Source organism: Chelonoidis abingdonii, chromosome 4, assembly GCF_003597395.2.
Source record: "Chelonoidis abingdonii isolate Lonesome George chromosome 4, CheloAbing_2.0, whole genome shotgun sequence".
NCBI classification, from domain to species: domain Eukaryota; kingdom Metazoa; phylum Chordata; order Testudines; family Testudinidae; genus Chelonoidis; species Chelonoidis abingdonii.
The window spans coordinates 87,981,888-88,002,136 of record NC_133772.1 but is presented as its reverse complement, the minus strand read 5'-3'; the positions used below and the strand labels follow the sequence as shown (position 1 = coordinate 88,002,136).

The window sequence follows — 20,249 nt, the reverse complement described above, 5'->3', positions numbered from 1 at the left end:
CTAATTTCCTTAATTCTTTAAAGTTAACCCTTTTGAAATCAAAAACCCTAGTCCCGGATCAATTTTTGTTTATCCTTCCATCTAGTTTGAACTGAATTAGCTCATGATCACTCAAACCAAGGTTGTCCCCTACAACTATTTCTTCTATGAGGTCCTGACTACTCACCAAAATCAAATCTAAAATGGCATCCCCTCTTGTTGGTTCAGCAACTACTTGGTGAAGAAATCCATCAGCTATCACATCCAGAAAAGTCTGAGCCCTATTATTATTACTAGCACTTGTCCTCCAGTCTATATCTGGGAAGTTGAAGTCTCCCATGATCACACAATCCCCATTAGTGTTTACTTGATTAAAAACATTAAAGCGGTCTCTATCCATATCCAAATCAGATCCCGGCGGTCTGTGGCACACCCCAAGCACTATCTCAGGGGAGGCTCTAGTAGCTTTCTTTCCCAAGGTGATTTTTGCCCAGACAGACTCTGTCTTATCCATTCCATCACTTCTTATTTCTTTACAGTTAACCTCATTATTGATATACAATGCTACTCCACCACCTTTGCCTTTATTTCTGTCTTTCCTAAACAGCATATAGCCTTCAATACCAGTACTCCAGTCATGACTACTATTCCACCATGTTTCTGTTATCCCTATAATATCGGTTTCACTTCCTGCACCAGTAGCTCTAGTTCCTCCATTTTGTTAACTAGGCTCCTCGCATTAGTGTACAGACATCTTAATTTTTGCCGTTTGGCTTTACTGACATTCTTTACCTAGTTAGGCACAGACATTCTACCACCAGTATCACTATTAGACTGGTATCTACACTACCCTCCTTCCTTATGTCCATTCTTCTGCCCATGGCTGTATCTTCCCTTACTTTGTTTTCTTCCCTCTCAATGTTAAATTCCGGCGTGGAGATTACCTGGATATCTCCCAACCATCTCCCGCAAATTCCTAGTTTAAAGCTCTCTTAATCAGTTGTGCCAGCCTCCATCCTAGAAGTCTATTTCCCTCCTTACTCAGGTGAAGTCCATCCCGACAGAACAGTTCTCTGTCCATGAATGCTTCCCAGTGGCTGTGCAACCCAAAGCCCTCGTTATAGCACCAGTGCCTGAGCCATCTGTTGATTGCCATAATCTTGTCACACTTTTGTTGCCCTTCTCTAGGAACAGACAGAATCCCACTGAAGATCACCTGAGCCTCGATTTCCTTAAGCGTCTTCCCCAGTCTGGCATAGTCTTCCTTGATATATTCCAGCGAGAATCTAGCTGTATCGTTCGTTCCCACATGAAGGACACTCAACAGATTCTTTCCCACTCCCATTAGGATCCTTTTCAGCCTCAGGTCCACATCCCGTATCTTAGCACCAGGCAGAGAGCACAACCTTCTGTTCTCCGGAACAGCTCTCATTACAGGCCTGTCTATTCTTCTCAGTAAGGAGTCCCCAATCATGTAGACCTGCCTTTTCCTGGTGACAGTGTGATTCTCTGGTCTATCCACTGATCCCACTGGCTGCAAGTCCTCTCAATTCCTATTCACCCTTGCAATCCTCCGCAACCCATCCCGTATCCTCCTGGGGCTCATATTTGGTGTTGTCTCCATTGACTCTTCCCCTCTTCCTATAGGACTAGCTGCTCTTCTCTTCTTCCTTGCCCTCTCACCTTCAGAGACCACCTGCTGTGCCCCTTCTTCATTTTCCAACTCTGCAAACCTGTTTCTGAGCTCTATTTCTCCTTCACTGGCCCGTCTTTTCCTCTGCCTGGTTCTCTTCGTCACATGCTTCCACCGTCCACTTTCCTCACTCAACAGTCTCCCCTCAGAATTCTTTGGTCCTGCTTCCATCTGCAAGTCTGAGTTTTTCCCTTCAGCCTCCTCATGTCTTTGCTCCATCATCTGCTCAGATCCCCTTCTAAACTCTACCAGAGTTTTCACCTGCATCTCCAGTCCTCGGATCTTTTCTTCCATCAGCTCTATCAGGTGACACTTTATGCAGACAAAACTCTTTTCAGGTACCCGCTCCAGGATCATGTACATGCCGCAGCTTCCACATTCAGTCATCCTCACTGTGTCTTTCACTGCTGCCTCTGTATCAGTCATAGCCTTCCCACCTAAAACCTGTTACACCAGGAAACTCAAACCAAAAGAAACCCCTAACAGGCACCAGAACACCGGCAGAACACCACCCACTCCCTTCACTAGCCTGTCAGTTCCTTTGCCTAGGTCTCTAAGTCTCCCCCACAACCTCCCCCTGTAAACTCCCACTGAAACTCCCCTGTTTACAGCTCTGTTTGCTGGCTCCTGTGCCGCTGCAGCTGTCTATGCCGCTGCCTGACTGGCTGGCTACCTTTATAGGACCCCTAAACAGAGAAGCCCCGCCTCCTAATCAGAGCTCAGCTTCTCTCCCAGCACACTGCCCCTACCAGCCTCCACACACATAAACTACAAAATACAATAGCAGCTGATCCCGGCTCAGGGTAAGAGCCACTGGCTGGGGTGTCCTCATCCCTGTGATGATTTACCTCTCCACCAGCTGCTCTGGGTGCCTGAAACAACGCAGCTGCACTGCTAGAGAGTGGTGCATGACTGCTCTTGCAGCTTTCCTTTGCTTCCCTGTCAGAAAGTCATTTTTCTGTGGGGAAGCAAAGAAATCTGCAAAGGACGTGAATTCTGCACACATGCAGTGGCACACAATTCCCCCAGGAGTAATTTATAATTATGTTATGCAGGCTTACCACATGAGCTTCTTCTGCATCAGGTGGATCAGTCATCCTTAGTACCAATGGGAAATATTGGCATAAACTAATAGGACACAATCACGAATACATACTACAGAGAGTACCTGGCTTATCAGGGAGAGCCCATTCCTTCTCCACATCTCTGCAGCAACCTGAGCAACCAACACTAGACAGCGCAAAGGGTATTCCATTAGCAGCTCCACTTGGAATTGTTCCTGAAAAAAAATGAAATAAAATAATCAAATTAGTTAAAACTGTCAATAGATTTAATATAGAAGAAATCTTGATGAATAAAAAAAATAAAAATCAATTATTACAATATAATACAAAAGATCTAAATTGGACACAAAAGAAAATAGTACTTAGCACAGAGGGATATTTTGAACTCAGTTTTCCTTTTGGTATCCCCTTTTAAAGCCTTCTGATCTCATCATAATTTATCTTCTACTCTGGTGCTCACCATAGCCCTGATCAAGCAAACTGAGCCAGATAGGTGGTTATGTGAAGCTTCAGTAAGTTTAAATGGACTTCACAGAGGTGCAGGGGCTCTGCAGCCTCTCTCTAGTATCAGTGCCCATGTTACATTGAGACAATCGCTGTTCTGTAGAGTAAACTGATTAATCCAATTCAGCTATGTAATCCGAACATCAGCCCCAAAACAGCCACTGTAAGGAATCCTTCTCTTACTAGTAGGAAAGATAATGCAAATAGGAAAGTAACTCTGAGGCAGACCTTTTAAAATTGTTCCAGGAAACACTAAGTCCCACTCCTACCCCTGAGTTTGGCCACGTCACACCCACTGAAGTTCAAGAAACCCACAGAAATATTTGAGCCACCACCTGCAAAGCAGACTCATTCCCTTTCTGGCTGGGAAACCCAGGGAATAATAATATTGCCCACTCCATGGAAATTTTCAACATTATCTTCCAAGAAGTGAACCTTTCAACCTTCCTGAAAAATGCAATAGTCTACTTAGTCCTCAGGAAGTCAACATTTAACACAGACCAGCTTTACAACTAAATAAAAATCAAGAAAGTAGAAATCAAGTTCCAACAATATATGACATCTGCCAACATTCTGGATGCTACTCAGTAAGGCTTCAAACCAAGGGACAAGATAGAGGCAGCACTCATAGCACTAAAAGATGTCTTCCTTGTGGCAATAAACACCACATCTCAATGCTCATACTGCTTGACCTCTCTGCAGCTTTCCATAGAGTTGATCAAAACATACTACTGACCTGCCTACAACACGTCTGGAGTAGATCTCAGCAATACAGTGGCTCCAACCATTCCTCTCCAAGAGGACCTCAAAAGGTACACAGAGATCCCACAGCAATCCTTTCCTTCTTCAAAGTCTACATGGAACAACTTGAAAAGGTGGTAAGCCATCACATGTTCCAGTCCCAAAAACATGCAGGTGACACTCTGCTGCATACCTCACTTTCAACATGTAATTGGCACCATTGTAAGACTGTACAAGAGAGCAGTTCACAGATGGGGAACAGCTGGCTCAAACTAAATCCAAGAGTGAAGAAATACTGGTCGGAAGGACAAAAACTTCTGAAGACCTAGCTGGGACTTTGGTCTCCGTTTGCATGTAAGGCGGTTGCTCCAGACTCCCCATTGATAAAAGTCGTGTAAATCCTCAAGGTCGTTCCTAATTATACATAATCAGGCAGCATCAGTGGTGAAAAGTGCCTTCCACCTGCACCTTGACAGGGAGCATCACTCCTTCTTCCAGGACAAGAATCTGGTCACAGTGATCCATACTTTCCTCATGTCTAAACTAAAATGCTGTAAATCACTATCTGGTTGCAAGACAGAAGCTCCAGCTTATTCAGAATGCAATTCCTCAGTAGGAAGGGCCAAAGTAAGCTCATCTCCCTAGTATTCTGATCTCGTCAATGGTTCCTATATATTTCCAGTGATGGTTCTAAGCCTCGATCTTAATCTTCCAAGCCATCAAGTCAACGCAGAGACATCAGCAATTTTGTCTGCATCAGTGATCTGTCAAGATACGTGCAATCCTCACAGACGAGCATCTTATAAAATTCAAGAAGATTTTAAGAGCTGTAAGTAAAACATTTGCAGTTGTTGGAATTCAGCTGTGGACTGAACAAACACAGATCAAACTAATCCAGAATGTAAAAATTTCAGGTCACAATGGAAGTCTCTCTTCTTTGACAAAGCATCTCCACCATATTCAACAGTGTTTTGGGAAATTCTTAAAGCTGAAACCAAGATGCTGTCTGCGTGACCACTGCAGACATAAGCTGTTCCAACAGGCCTCTCCTGGAATATGCAGTCAGTACCGATGAGGATGTCTTAGAAGGCACTGAGATTGTATGAGAGGCACAGCATTTTCCTGGTACCGAGAATGAACTGGAGAATGACGTCGGTACAGACATTACCAAAGGAGTTATAGGTACCACCTTCTTAGAAAAGGAGTGCTTAAACTCCTGAGCTCTGCTTCTGCAATATAGACAGTCTTGGTACGAAAGCATGTTTGGTGCCTCTGTTCTTAGAAGAGCCTGGAGCCACGCACATGAGGTTAATACTGATAGTACCTGGAGACTCAACACTACCCAGTTGTTGAGTTGCAGGATACCAAGAATTCTTTTAAGTAGACTCCTTCTGGGGAGAATGGTCACCTTTTTATGGGTCTATTTACCTCAAGTAGATCCAGCTGAACATGCCAAAAATCAAAGGGACACGGTGTTCACTCCCAGGCTGATGTCAGGGGGTTTGTCCTGGCCTAGATCTAAAGCTGGCTGGAGAAAATGCTCCATCATTAAGAATCTGAGCCTTATCTCATGATTTCTCTTTGACCCTACCGTTAAAAGCAGAACAGCTAGAGCACTTTTGAGAAATATGCAACTCCCCCAGGCAGTGGATACACTGGAAATGCCCATCACTGACCAGGATAGCTTCTCAGCAAGTGAGGCACCATTTGAAGCCTGGAGAGCAAAAGTGATCTGAAGAAAAAGCCCCGTCCCTCCCCGATCCTATGGGGGGGGGGGGGAATGATTGAGAGCGAGAGCGGGAGACACACAGAATTTTATTCCTATTTAGTGCATCCTTTAATAAGTGAAAATATAATCACATATTATTAAAACACTGCATGCAACTGACGAAACCTCCCCCACAAATGATTTCATTAATCAGTGCAGAACCACCTTTAGGACTATATTGGCCTACATGCATCCCACCAGCCTAAGAGTATCGGGGAAGGTCTTATGCATTCTCAGATGTTTCTCCTGATCAATGAACAGAGAGTTAGCTTTGACAGCCAGGTCATGCTCCAGGTTAGATTTGCTGTGGACCAACACAGAATCATAGAATATCAGGGTTGGAAGGGACCTCAGAAGGTCATCCAGTTCAACCCCCTGCTCAAAGCAGGACCAATCCAAAGACAGATTTTTGCCCTAGATCCCTAAATGACTCCCTCAAGGATTGAGCTCACAACCCTGGGTTTAGCAGGCCAATGCTCAAACAACTGAGATATCCCTCCCCCCAAACATCTGCAACGTGTTCTCTGCATCCCTCAATGTTTGCCAAAGGCTCTGGATGGTGTTATCGATTTCATGGACTTTGTTAACAAGACGTAACTGGGTGAATTCCAGCTCAGCTCGGCTCCATGTTTGACCTCTGTGTGAGCTCGGCCACAACGGGATGGGTGCAGGAGATAGTGTATTTTCAAATAGAAAGGCAGTCTAATGATGTGTCGCAGGCAGAAGCAGTTGAGAAGGAACTGGGGTTAGTTCAATCACACGGCCCTATATAGCCTTGGCGCAGGGCACAAGGATGTATGGGACACATGACTATATCAAAAATCTCCAAAGATGCAGCCTGAAGTGGAGCACCCCTGGGGCATACTTGAAGAAGAAAAATTAGTGCCAATTGCTGCAGTAACAATAGAAAATAGTGTAGTACCATTGATCCCGCTACAGTGGAAGGATTTTACTAAGCACTGAATCAGACAATGCTAGGGGTACAAATATAAGAACACTGAGGGAAAAGCAGTACTTGTTCAAAACATATAACAGATATCATTCCTTGAGAAAGAACAGTCTGAACTCTGAGTCAAAACAGCAGCACATTGTAATGCCATACAGAAAACTTAGGATCAAATGTCATCTAAGCAATTTTAAGCTGGTACAGACAGAACAGTTGACAGGTGGATACTATTATTTTTCAGGGAATAAGTTAACCCTAGAGGATTTAGCACTCTCTCTTAAACATTAGTAATGCCTCTAACGTAAGGTTGTATGTCCTTTCCTTCCTATAATGTTGATTTAGTGCAGAGGACTCCTAGGGAGCTCTCTGGTATTTAAAAATAAACCAAACCAACCATTTCTTTTTTCTGCACAATTTGTTCTAGAAAACTATTAGAAATAGTTTTTAACCGTCTTTTCTCTTTCCTCACTATTAAGATGCTCACCAGAAAGTAATTCAGCAATAAAAGCCAAGCTCAGTTACCATCTGAAGCAGACACTTACAGAAGGCACAAACTCCTGCAGTCTTGAGATTGCTCCAGTCTTGCTTAGTCGTACATGTAGGCCTACAGAACAAAGAAGAGAAAAGTCAACATAAACCAAAGGCAACCAAATTAGCTTTTCAATCAGATTATAAATGCTAGACCAAAGTGTTGCAAATCTGAGACAAACTTGACAAGCTATAAGCAGAGTTTGCTAAATAGTATTTACAAACTTACGATTTCTTGCTTAAGTGACAATCTGTGGTCACGTATTATATAATCAAGGGAGTATTTTCACTAGAGATTACAAGATCTGATACAAGTTGTCTTCGTAGCCAGTGCAGTGACAAGAAATACAGTTTAAGAACAGCATCTGGTTTCATTTGGACTTTAGGAAAAGCAATAGCTACTCACCGCATAGGTCCTTCATGTTCAACCTGAAAATCTGCACTGGCATGAAAAATGGTGTCTTTTTTTTTTTTTTGCGCAAGGGGTGCGGGAAGAGAAGAGATGTTGATGGTAGAAAGATATAAGGCAGAGGCTGATACTGCTGAACTCTTTTTCCTTCTCTTCAGCTAGGCACTCTGCAGCATAGAGCTAAATGGTGATGATGGTCAAAAGGATGTGTAGGTCTGCTGTTTGCATGCAACCTAAATGTAGGAAGAATCTTCCCCTCAAAACTAAATCTGATAGGGTAAATCTATTTGGCTTGTAAATCCTGTGATAAAGTTAAGACAGTACAAATGCTCGGTGCATAGATTGCCCGGCTGCCCCACTAAGTCCCTGTATGAGTTGATGATTTCATGCTCTCATAAGTCAAGAGGAACTTCATCAAGACCAATAGTGCCCAGGAATTTTGCAATCCACATAGATGATTATTCTGAGTTAGCACAAGACTTCCTGACTACCATGACCACAATGGGTTTATCCCAGGTAGCTGTCTGTGCAGAGTCTGCAGATCAACTATGTATGGCCAGCTGGTGTTTGGGTTAGAATAAAAGACTGCAGGATTGGATGTTATACATGCCATGGACTAATTGCTGTCTCCTGTGGTCTGAAGTCAGGCCTGCAATTTCCTTGTCACAGGGAGGGACCTGTTCTGAGGATCTTCCCTCAGGATTTAAGGAAGTGCTCTCATGACTTGAGAGAGTTCCATTCTCCTAAAATTCCCAGCTTTACATCTCCAGTTTATATGGCCCAGAGGATGCAGTTGAGCATCTGTCAGTGTTTTGCAGCAAATGGGGCATAGAAAGAAGTACATTAGCCAAGGCTCAGTCCAGAGAATGGTATGGTGATAATGGTAGAGTGGGGAAAGCAATATGAACGTCTTAGATTTTCAGTGGCTTTTAAATGATCATATGCACCTAGGACAGCTTCCCCCCATCACTCTCCAGATTAGCACCCAACCATTCCTCTATTTTAAGTGTGGACATAGCTACTGTAATCTTTGTCACTTCAAGATCAGCCTACTGCAGTATGCCCTACATAGGGCTGTATCTTAAATCTATTTAGAAACTGAAACTAATGGAAAATGCAAGTGCTTATTTGTTAGGCAGACGATCTGGTCATGACTATGATACTGGTGCTCCAGGATCTATACCAGCGGAGGTCAACCTGCTGCCCATCAGGGTAATCCGCTGGCAGGCCACAAGACAGTGTTTACATTGACTGTCTGCAGGCAAAGCTGCCTGCATCTCCCAATGGCTGCAGTTTGCTGTTCCTGGCCAATGGGAGCTGCAGGAAGTGGTGTGGGCCACAGGAACATGCTGGCTGCTGCTTCCAGCAACTCCCATTGGCCAGGAACAGCGAACCACGGCCACTGGGAACTGCAGATGGCCATGCCTGTGGACAGTCAGTGAGTGTAAACAAACTGTCTCACGGCCCGCCAGCGGATTACCCTGACAGGCTGTGTGAGAAAAACTTGTTGTTGTTTACTGACTAGGATTTTGTGTGTGCCAAGACTGGCCACTGGTCTGTCCATGCTGTTCTTGTCTGCTATGGACTGAATTTTTAACTGCAGGTTAGGATTCCTAGTTCCTAAGCAGGTGCTCTTTTGAGTTTGTATGTTCATATTAAAATCAGTATTTTTCATTTGCTAACTCTTCCAAACCATCAAAAACCATCCTCTTTCCCTTCCCCCCCATACACCCCCGCAAGACTCAGTGTCACAGCAACCTTATAGGAAAGAAGGCTCCCTGACAAAAAGAGGGTGCTGCACAACAAGGGGGGCGGAAATTATCCCCTTCTCCTTCCCACAGGTCAGTGTTTCCCAAACTTGGGATCCTGCTTGTGTAGGGAAAGCCCCTAGCGGGCCAGGCCTGTTTGTTTACCTGCCGCGTCCATAGGTTCGGCCGATTGTGGCTCCCACTGGCCATGGTTTGCTGCTCCAGGCCAATGGGAGCTGCTGGAAGCAGCGGCCAGGACATCCCTCGGCCAGCGCTGCTTCCAGCAGCTCCCATTAGCCTGGAGCTGCAAACCGCGGCCACTGGGAGCCACAATCAGCCGAACCTGCTGACGCGGCAGGTAAACAAACAGGTCCAGCCCGCTAGGGGCCTTCCCTACACAAGCAGCAACCCAAGTTTGGGAAACACTGCCACAGGTGATAAGCAAGTTGCACTCACTCACTCTGCAATTTGAAACTCAGGGCGGAGGGGACCAGAGCATTGCCTCTAAAAAAGTTCAAATATCTGTTTTTAAAGTACAGTAAAATTTGAAAATAATTTCCTATGTAGTGAGCTTTCCCCCTCCTAAAAATATACTATAATAACATGATTTATTCAATATACTTACTCTGATGCTACAAAAACACTAACTTGGGTAACAATTTCCAGAGAAACCATATTTAACTTTTAAACCCAGTACAAAGTAATGGCTATTTTAACAAATTTTAGACTACTTTTCCACATTTAAACTATAAATACATTTTTGGACAATGCCAGAGATTAATTAAGATATCTGAAGAATAACAAAGAGGAGATGGAAGATGAAACTCCAATTACAAAAAGCAATTCAAAAAGTAAAGCATGTTGACTCTCACCTGCAAGCGTCCTGGACAGTGGCAGGTGTATGCTGACAGGGTCTACTGACACTCTGTAACGTTTGCTTTCCAGAGTGTGGCCACATAGCTGAAGCACTGTCTTCTCCCGTGATTGGCTACTTGTGCTGCACCTCATCACAGCTGCATGGCACTCTTTGTAAGCCTCCAGCAACAGGTCTTCCTAGAATTGAAAAGATTTTTATGCAGTTCATTAAACAAAACCCACACACAAATACACCCCTCATCCTCCTGCCATTTGTTTTCATGGTTTAATGAGGTCACTAAAAATCCATGACAATTATTTCCTTATGCCTTAGTACAGGTCCATATATTAATGTACATGTAGAAGGCTACAGAAAACAAAGTTCTGCCTGTTTGTTAAATCTATATATTAATCGTTACTATTTACCTGCATAAAATTCCCACCCTCCTCCCCATCAAAAATGTTGTTTCATCAAAATTTTCCAAGGAAAAATGTGAATTTTTATAAAATTCTTTGAATTTGACTGTCAAATCTGAAATGAAAAATTTCATTTCAAATCCACAATTCAAAGTAAAAATTGTCCATTTTGTTTTGACTTAAAATCTCATTTGGTTTTGATTTTTGAAAACAAAGATTATGACTTTCCCATTTTCAGTTTTTGGATTCCTCCCTCTCCCTTTAATTTTTCATCTCCTTCCCTTCCTGCACTGCTAAATAAAATCAGACAAATAGCAAAGGGCCCATATGTACTACATCTTTCAATGTACTCCAGTAAACTATTTCCTAACTCCACTGTTTGAGAAACTAATTCTTTTCCTGACCCAGTATGTTATGTTTCAACCTGAAGTGAGTTTAGTTTTAGTCAAGTTATAAACCTGTGAGAAGAGGAGATTACAATGGAAATGCTTAACAGACTTCACTATGGTGGTACTTAATATCAGGTACAGTTATAATATATACAGGTAATTATAAACTAGTGTCTAAATACAACTATGCTCCCTAACTAGGTTCTTGCCATACCCATCGTTGTATCAGATTATATTATTATCCAGAAGAGGAACGACACTTTATTTTTTTTGCAGAAACTTAAGTCTCTGCAGGCCTGAAATTTCCTTTCAAAACAAACAAGCAGTCAGGTAACCACGCTGTATGTACTTTATAAAAGAACAAACTGCAGATTGTTAAAACATAATCTGTTAACGGATTGGTTTTTAAAGAAGAGGAACAATAAGGTTCTGGATCGTGCAATAGTGCAGCTTTTCAGAAAAGTTTCTAGTTCACTAAACAATATACTCAACAGCCACATGCATAAGAACCACAAAAAGTATTTCCTTACATCACAGGCACACCACTCTTGGAACATCAAAAGAATGTTCTTCAGCTGCATCTGGATAGCAATGGCTGCTTCCCAATCCGGGTCCACCTCAATATGTTGACCAATCTGTCTCTGTATCTCCTCCATCCCCTGCAGAAGGGCCCCATAGAATATTCACCAAGGTAAGTGATCAAATGCTTAAACAACAGAAAATCCCATAAACAGAAGGGAAAACATAGGCTGTTCACGGATGGCTAAAACAGGTATGGTGTTACATTTACCCCCACCCACCCAAGGTACAGATTTAAGAATCTGTGATCTCAGTTTTGTGTCTGCAACATGCAGAACATTACCATGGAGAGTACTATGTGAACAGATGACAAATATTTCAATATCTCTGGAATGGCACATTAGAAAAACATTACATGTACAGTACCTGCATGCAAGTCAGAATCCTCAGAAAAGACCGGAATCCTTCCAAAAATCGTACCCTCAATCTGTCTGTCCACACTGTAGGCTTAGTGATTAAGATATACCTGTCCCAAAAACAGTATTACTAATAGTTTAGGATTTTTTTTTGCTCATATTTATATCTAATGAATTTGAAAACATTCTAAAGTCATTAGCATAGTCATCATGTCACGCCACCATCCGTTATCTCAAAACTCGCAGTAAAACTTCCCAAACTAGCAGAGGTACCAGCTACAGGATTTCAGTGTTTGGAATTACTATAATTTGAAGGCAGAAGTATTATAGGCTGTAGGTATCTTACTCTTAAAATATTACTCTAGTGCATAAAAAGTAACTTGGCAAGTTTTGCCAGGTGTACTAGAATGATAAGGATTAAAGAGTCAAGTTTCCAAGATTGCCTTATTGCAGGGGTATTACTATGGTTTTTATCCATAGAGCTAGTTTAAAAAAAAAAAAATACACAAGGAAAGAGGAAGGGGGAGTTGCCTGGAAAATTTCATCAACATTTGTCACATCTGTCTTTCATGTAGACCTTTATATTTTTATGAGATAGTTCACCAAAAATTGGAATTTCACAAGATTTTTACCAGCTCTAGTCATCCACTGTGCCACTTCAGATTTCTGAATATAAACAACGCAGCCTATTTCAGAGTAGATACAGGAAAAGATGTTGGTCCATATAATACTTTACTAGTGCTAAATTTCTCTTCAGATAGTCTTCCCTAACTAAAGGGCTTCTAAGACCTCCAACACTTTGTAGCTGTAAACCTTTTTTGCAAGAACATATTATTTAGCTATACTTATTACCCATCCTCAATTACGGGAATATTTTATACTGAAATATATAAAGGGAAGTAATAAGGCAGAGCCAAGAAGTATAATTTAATAAATTTTGCAGTTTTGTACTTTTTAGTGAACTCAGGATCCATCACTATCATCTGCACAGTTAATGTATTTTTGCCAAGCCTTTTTGAGCAAAGGCAGTGACAAGTGGTTTAATCACATAAAAATATTGATGCTAAAAAAAAAAATGTATATTTATTTTCATCTAATACCAACTGAAAATATGCCCTTTGCTTGACCTAACCCAATAGTTTCTAAAAACTAAACTAGTTAGGAGGAAGGCTTTTGGGGTTGCACATCCCAGCAGCCAGAATAAAACTACAAGATATGTTAGGAATATCACCACTGTCTGAGTTTAGGGAACTTTGACCTCATTCATTAAGCAGTCTTAGCAGTATAAAGAACTAGCATAATGGCCACTCTTCATTCTGCGGTTTGAGATTATGGCCTGAATTAAGTTTTTTACACTAAGAATCATACTGGATTTAAGCCTTCACTGCTGTCACCCAAATAACTTCAGTAAAGGAACCAGATCCAACTCTCAGTGCATTCAATGAGAATAATCTCATTGGTTTTAAGGGAAATGGGATTGGGCCTTGAAGTGAGATGTATAACAAGGTTCTCAGTAAGTGGAACATTTTAAACAAAAAAGTCTTTTTTTTTTTCTTTTTTTTTTGCTAGAGAGGACGTTACACTGTAGGGAAGAATCTTGCATTGGCAAGGACATGGGTTTAATATAACAGGTCATTTCTAGTATTAGTATTATTTTATATCTATATCTATATCTATTTTGTATCTATTTTATATCACAAAGCTGACGAGTGTGCTAGAATAATTGATAGCCTGATAAACTCCAGGAAACACTGCGTTTCTAATTGCTGTACATAAAAGAAAAGGATTTTGGAGAACTTCTTGATTGATTTTCACTTCATATTCTTCTTGTCTTTGTAACACTAACTTGTAAAACTTCAAATTTTATTTTGACCATAAAACCAAGAACAAATATTAAAGAAAAATATTTGCCATTCAAAGAGTTTTATGAAAAAAATTCAAAGCAACTTTAAAATGTGCAAAAATGGTCTCATGGCAGCTATTTCCATTAGCAATGATCCACCAAGTGTATCTTTCCATCGTAGACTTTCATCATTCTAACTGGTAGTATCAATCTATTTCTGAACACAATACCCTGTCATGGGTGTTTACAATTGAGATCATGCGTGCGAATATGCAAACAATACCCAATGAGATTTAAATAACTAAAATCTCTTTGCTTAATTTTCTGAACAAATTATGTTAAGAATGATGGGCCAAAGAATGGTCACAAAATTCTATCAACTATTGAACTACGTACTGAACATCTACTCAATAGCCAGATGAAGTGTGGCATTAGATACATTAACAATTTAAAACCAATCCATCACCAGTATGTATCACTAATTTACAATTAGCATGACCTTCACCCCCATGACTATGCTGCCATTATCAAAGACACCATGAAACACTAGTGGAGCCATTTCATGAGGGCAAAATTAAAGATGTGTCCTCACTAGGTTTGTTGCAGTACTGCATTTTTTGCAGTTTCTTTTGATACTTTAAACTATTTTGGATCTACTTTAAAGCATGGTGACAACAAGGAAGTTTGTTTGTGGAAGATTTTCATACTCCCTGCTCAAATGTACACTTACTTGAGGTCACATATGACTGCATACACCCGACCCAGTTTGTCCTGGCTGTAACCCTGGAAGTTGAACTTGTCATTATTGTCCAGGTACTCTGGCAGCACTTCTAGTAGTGTCTCTGTGATGACAGTAATTACATTTTGCTCTTCAATAAGATGGCGTGCCTGTGTGGAAAATGGTGTTTCAACAATAGGAATCTGCCTGGCTCCAAGAATAGGCAGACTCTCTCTATTCTATTCCTATTAACTCATCATTTGGATGTTTGACACTTGTGGCAAAGCAGCTTATAGTTTGCCAAACATTCTCTAGTGCTGTGTGTCAGCTGAGCCACACATGTAGTAAAGAGGATGGTGTCTGAAAACCTATAGTGCCATACTGCAGTTTTGACCCCCGAGTACAGTACGCAATGCCAGGACCTGAACTATGAGAAACCAAGTGAAAAAGAGTATCTTCAGCCTTTGATCAACTTCCATACCATTCTCTTCAGAGAAGTGAGATTCCCTTCTATTTGGGGACAGAGGCACGCAGTACAAGTCCCCTACGGTAGAAAGTTTGACAAGGGACAAGACTGAGGCTGCCTTATGCTACCGTAATAGAAGTAATGCCAGGCAGTAAGGCTCTAATAGTCCCATCACCTGAAAAGTGGATGGCTGCGGCTGGCAGAGAGTGTGGCCAGAGAGGAGGGATGTGTGCCAGTTCAGTGGCTCCTACCAATCAATCTCCTGTAGGTAAGTTAGAGCTGGTGTGAGTTAAAGCTCATTAAAACTTTGAGGAAAAGGTGTGACCACAACACTAAGTGCCCTATGCCAGGGTGAATTCCCTGATCTCCACAGGTGTAATCCCTCCCTGTGCCAGCTCTGTTGAATTTGACTCATTTTCTGTATGCTGGTATTTTCATTCACTGCCTGACTTGAAAGCCAAAACCGTAAAGGAAAGAAAATGTGTTTGTGTCCTTTGTTTCACTCTGATGTATAAACTCACACACATACACAGCCTCATTAATTTTTACTTTAAAAATGTTACGAACATCAAATCATGTCTTTTTTTTGTGCTAGAAGAACAGAAAACTGGAGTGGGACCTCTCTCATTCTTTTGTTGAAGAGGGTGCAGTGCCAACTTTTTTCACCTAGAGAGTCTAAGTATTTGGCAAGAGTCCAAGTTACACAGGTGTCCAAAACATTTGTTAACAAGCTGAACAAAAGTTCATTCATTTCATTTGATCATGCTTTACTTCCTTAATAGCTGCAGTGACAAACTACTAGCTCCCCAGTCATCTATTAAGACTTCCTTGAAAGACAAGGTAGAAGAGATCTGCATTTCTAATGTAAAAATCAAGCAGGACCTCTACCTTTGAAACACACACAGATATCCCCTCTCTCCTCCTGTCTTTTAGGGCTTCTACACTTACACCCACACCCTTTTTCCCTCTGCACGGAAAAGGTAATCTTGAGCTGCAGACTAACAGAAATTTAGCTGATTTATAGAACGACTGAAGAACTCCATTTACTTGCATCCCTTCTCATTTCTTTGATGAATTTTCATATAAATTTCAGACAAAACAACTATTTACCCTTTTATCTTAGCAGAACTCTAAATACCCTTTCTACTTTGGTTACAACTGTAGGGAAACTGCCTACTAATTAGAGCAGCAGTCTACAGATATGGTATCATGATAAACCACTCCACAATCATGATAGATTTACTGAGTTGCTGGCTATACATACCAAAGTGGGTACAGTGAACATCTGAACTGAGAGAGCAGTCACTGAGATACTTCTATCATGGTCATCACTGATGTATTCTTTTTGCAATGGCTTGTAATACTGTGAGAAGGAGAACATTGGGAAAATGATTAACAGCTAAAGTTAAATCAAAAGAAACATTTAATTTAATTTTCACTTGGAAGAAACACTAAAATAGATGTCTTGATCGCTCCCCAACAACTCCAGATCAACACACATGAACTGCACAAAGTCCCATATCTAGCAGAGCACTTAATGTGGTTAACTTTACACAAGAGTAGTACCACTGATTCTTCTTTAAGTTAAGTACATGCTTAAGTGCTTTGCTGGATGGAACCTAATTCCTTTATTTCCCATACTGCCATCCTTCTCCAATGAGGGAAACAACACACACACACACACACACACACACACCATAAGAATCATAAAACAGGTCTTTATTCCCTTCACAGAACAAAATATGTACTGTTCTGTTGAAGACCTGCCACCCAAAGCACTATAAATTCAGTCCAATTCTTTCCCTTTCATGTCCATTCCAAAGAGGAACATTGAGCGTCACTCACATTTTTGACTAATAATAACTGGACTGTCTCTCATAACAGAAAAAAGTGTTCTGCTAGCCCTTACTTCATGTCCATTTCTCAAATATTGCATTATCTTAAAAATAAATAAATAAATAAAAAATCAGATAGTTTCCAGTTTATCCACTGCCTCAATGATAACAGAAACCTAGCAGCATGTAGTAAAGCAATATATACTGTGATCACCGCTGTTGCACATTAGCATCTACACTTACGCGTCTGAAGTGGGACTGAAGCAAGGACCTTGAACTCTCACTTTTTTGGCTGAGCTAGCAGGGTTGCTAGTGCGCTCCATGTTGAAAGTTCATAAGTTTATGATCAAGACAATCCTCAGTAGTTTTAAAATTAACACCAGAATGGCCAGTCTATGGCTTTTACTGTCCACGCCATTAGGTTATGGCTGAACTTGCACCCCATTTTAGATTAGAGAAAGACTGCTGGTTCTCTGGGCCAAATTGCCTAACACTCATCTCAACTAGTGAATACAACATACAAGTTTTTTATATGTTTTGTTTTTTGTTGTATATTAATTTGTGTCCTTAAATGGCTACAGTGTTGCTTCTCAGACACTTCAGCAACTTCTTTCAAGGGTTGACCCTGAAGAACTGTTTTGGAGCCAGTATCTACAGAACTTTACTGATACACGTGTAACTTATTCATTATCATATTGTATCTCAATAAGGTTTTGTCAAGGATTATTTAGAATCCTGAATTCCAGATGGACAGCATCTATATTGCATTTCTGTACAAACTGCAAGTTATCTTAAAACAGGTATCAGTACTGATGTGGAAAAAAAAAAAACAACAACCTTTCTGAAATTAGGCCAGTGAACATGCAAAATATTTATAAAAGACCATAAACAGATGGTTTTATGGGGTTATCAAGTCAATGCACATTTAAAGAGGGCATAAACATACCATGTGTTCTCTGAGTAAGCATTCCACTTTCTCATAAATATCTTCCTCAATATATTTTTTAAAAGTTAAAATATATTGTTAATTGTGTTAAAATTCCATAGACATGGAAGCACAAACAAGAAGAGTTAGGAAATGAAAAACAGTTTAAGATTTCATCCATAATTTTTACTCTCCGTTTTTTTTTGCTGGTGACATCACCTGTTCATATTTTCTTACATATTGTGGTTATAAATTTTAAACATCTATCAGAGGGGTAGCCATGTTAGTCTGGATCTCTAAAAGCAGCAAAGAGTCCTGTGGCACCTTATAGATTAACAGACGTTTCGGAGCATGAGCTTTCATGGGTGAATACCCACTTCGTCGGATGAACATCTAGTTACCTTCACAAATTCAATAGCAAAAAGTTTTTTGTACTCCATTTCCATGAAAAAACTGCTGAAGATAAGTTCATGAAGGATCTTCCTTGCCCCTGTGAAGATAATAAAATTTGTTTGACTCTTACTCCACTAAACACTATTTTTTTGGTTTTGTGCAGGAAAAGAGCAAGTGGAAAGAGAAGAAAACTCCATCTCATCAGAAGTATTAAGACAGTTATGTGTATATACATACATACATACATACATACACACACACACACACAAAATCAACCCACTGGCAAGTGGCCTATTATTCATTTTAACAATATTCATTAGCGAACTGCTTCAGAATTCTGGTAGATACAGGAATCCATTTGTCCAACATGGCTGTTTCCCCACCATCCGCCTGGGACCCAGTGAGCTCAACTTCCTTTTAGCTTTCTTAGACCTTCGCTCCTTCGCTTTCATGGACCAATTTACATTCAGTTTTTGTACCAATTACACTATATAGAATTTAGAAACGAATAAGCTAACATGCTATGAGCACCGATATACCTGTGTAGCTGCATCCACATGACAGGATTACAACCAATAAATACTTCTTCCCCGATAGAACACTGTCCTCGGGAGGCAAAAAAAATCTTATCACATTATAAGTGAAATCGCATTATAATCGAACTTGCTTTGATCCACCGGAGCACACAGACATCCCCTTCCCTCCCTCCTCTGGAGCTCTGCTTTACCGTATTATATCCAAATTTGTGTTATATTGGGTTGCATTATATCAGGGAAGAGGTGTAACTACATAAGTTTCGTATACAGACAAGCCCTAAAACTAGATTTCTTTAAATCCTCCAAGTCATGCGTGTTACTCTTAAACAGGGAAGCTAAGAAAATTTAACAGATCTTCTTTGACATTTGTGGTTTTAATTAGTTTGGAAACAGGAGGAATGTTCCAGTTCTGCAGGGTTTGCTTCTCCGTTTGTGAACAGTTTCTGAGCTCTTAAATTCTTTATGCCATCAGGCATACCATTCTCTTCTCAGACACTTTCTACTCTGGTTATTTTGTATGGAATATCCTACCACTCTCAATAATGAAAGTGCATCTTCCCTTTGTCCTTTACTTAGTTGTTATAGATACGTATATAAATAATTATACTTATGTCACTGTAATTGAAATGTTATCAGACCTTCTATTTTGTAACATTTTACATTTGAAAACTGAGAGCAGGTTTTCAGAGTCAAGTTACATTCTCACAGTAGGTCCTCCACAATATGTAAATTTGAAAGGAAAGGAAAGGAGAGGAGGCAGACACGTACCAAAAACATCAATCATATTCTTAAACTTCAGCTGCTATAGAATTAAGAACTATATTAAAGATTTAATTTATACTACTATGGCTTTCATTTCAAGGCAATTATTTAGTACAGTTAACAAATATATTAAAGTGGATTGCCACTTCAGTTCAGAGCAACTTACATACATCCACACACCTTTATGAAGTTTTGCATCCCAAAGCATCAACATGCTTATGAGGCAGGGCTTTTCAGAGTCAGCTTCCTCTTTGAGGCATATTTGACAGAAAATCTGGCGGAAGTCACCTAGAGAGAGAAGTACATTAGTATGTGTAATGCCACTGTATAATCAAGGGGTCCACCCAACAAAATAAAAGTCTGTTTAATTACTTTCATACAGAAGTTACTTCTGGATTCTGATCTTGAAAACAAAAAATCACAGATCACCAATTAATCTTAATATTTCTACACAAGTGTGATCTCATCATAGCTTGTTGCTCTGCAGAATAACTTCCCTAATTTCCACAGAGTAGAGTTACCTACTTGAGAGAAATTCACGAGGTTGTAGAGGACTGACATTTCACTAGGAAGGGGACAAGACAGCCTTGCACAGAAAATATTAAAGAAAGGTGATACAAAGAGTTTGATGTGTCAGTCATTGGTCATCGGGGGAAACATACAGAGTATGGGGGGACGCTGGCAATTGGTTATGGTTCAGCATATAATACATGCAGCCTGTAATGTCCCCAATGCGGAGTGTACGGTGGGTGGGGTCAAGATATAGTAGGGGGGCAGTGAGGGTACATCGCTCAT

General features: G+C 40.6%; 1 protein-coding gene across 1 annotated transcript in view; it reads right to left on the bottom strand.

The window, feature by feature from the left end:
• The window catches only part of UBR1 (ubiquitin protein ligase E3 component n-recognin 1), a 159,283-nt gene that overhangs the window by 89,652 nt on the left and 49,382 nt on the right, over positions 1 to 20,249 (bottom strand). Inside the window, exons 9-17 of the mRNA XM_075065850.1 lie at positions 19,635 to 19,742; positions 18,165 to 18,253; positions 16,268 to 16,366; positions 14,550 to 14,707; positions 11,987 to 12,086; positions 11,572 to 11,700; positions 10,253 to 10,433; positions 7,238 to 7,299; positions 2,841 to 2,951 (exon numbers count right to left, since the gene is read on the bottom strand). Of these exons, the coding sequence (XP_074921951.1) occupies positions 2,841 to 2,951; positions 7,238 to 7,299; positions 10,253 to 10,433; positions 11,572 to 11,700; positions 11,987 to 12,086; positions 14,550 to 14,707; positions 16,268 to 16,366; positions 18,165 to 18,253; positions 19,635 to 19,742 (1,037 nt within the window). The remainder of the gene's footprint in view (positions 1 to 2,840; positions 2,952 to 7,237; positions 7,300 to 10,252; positions 10,434 to 11,571; positions 11,701 to 11,986; positions 12,087 to 14,549; positions 14,708 to 16,267; positions 16,367 to 18,164; positions 18,254 to 19,634; positions 19,743 to 20,249) is intronic.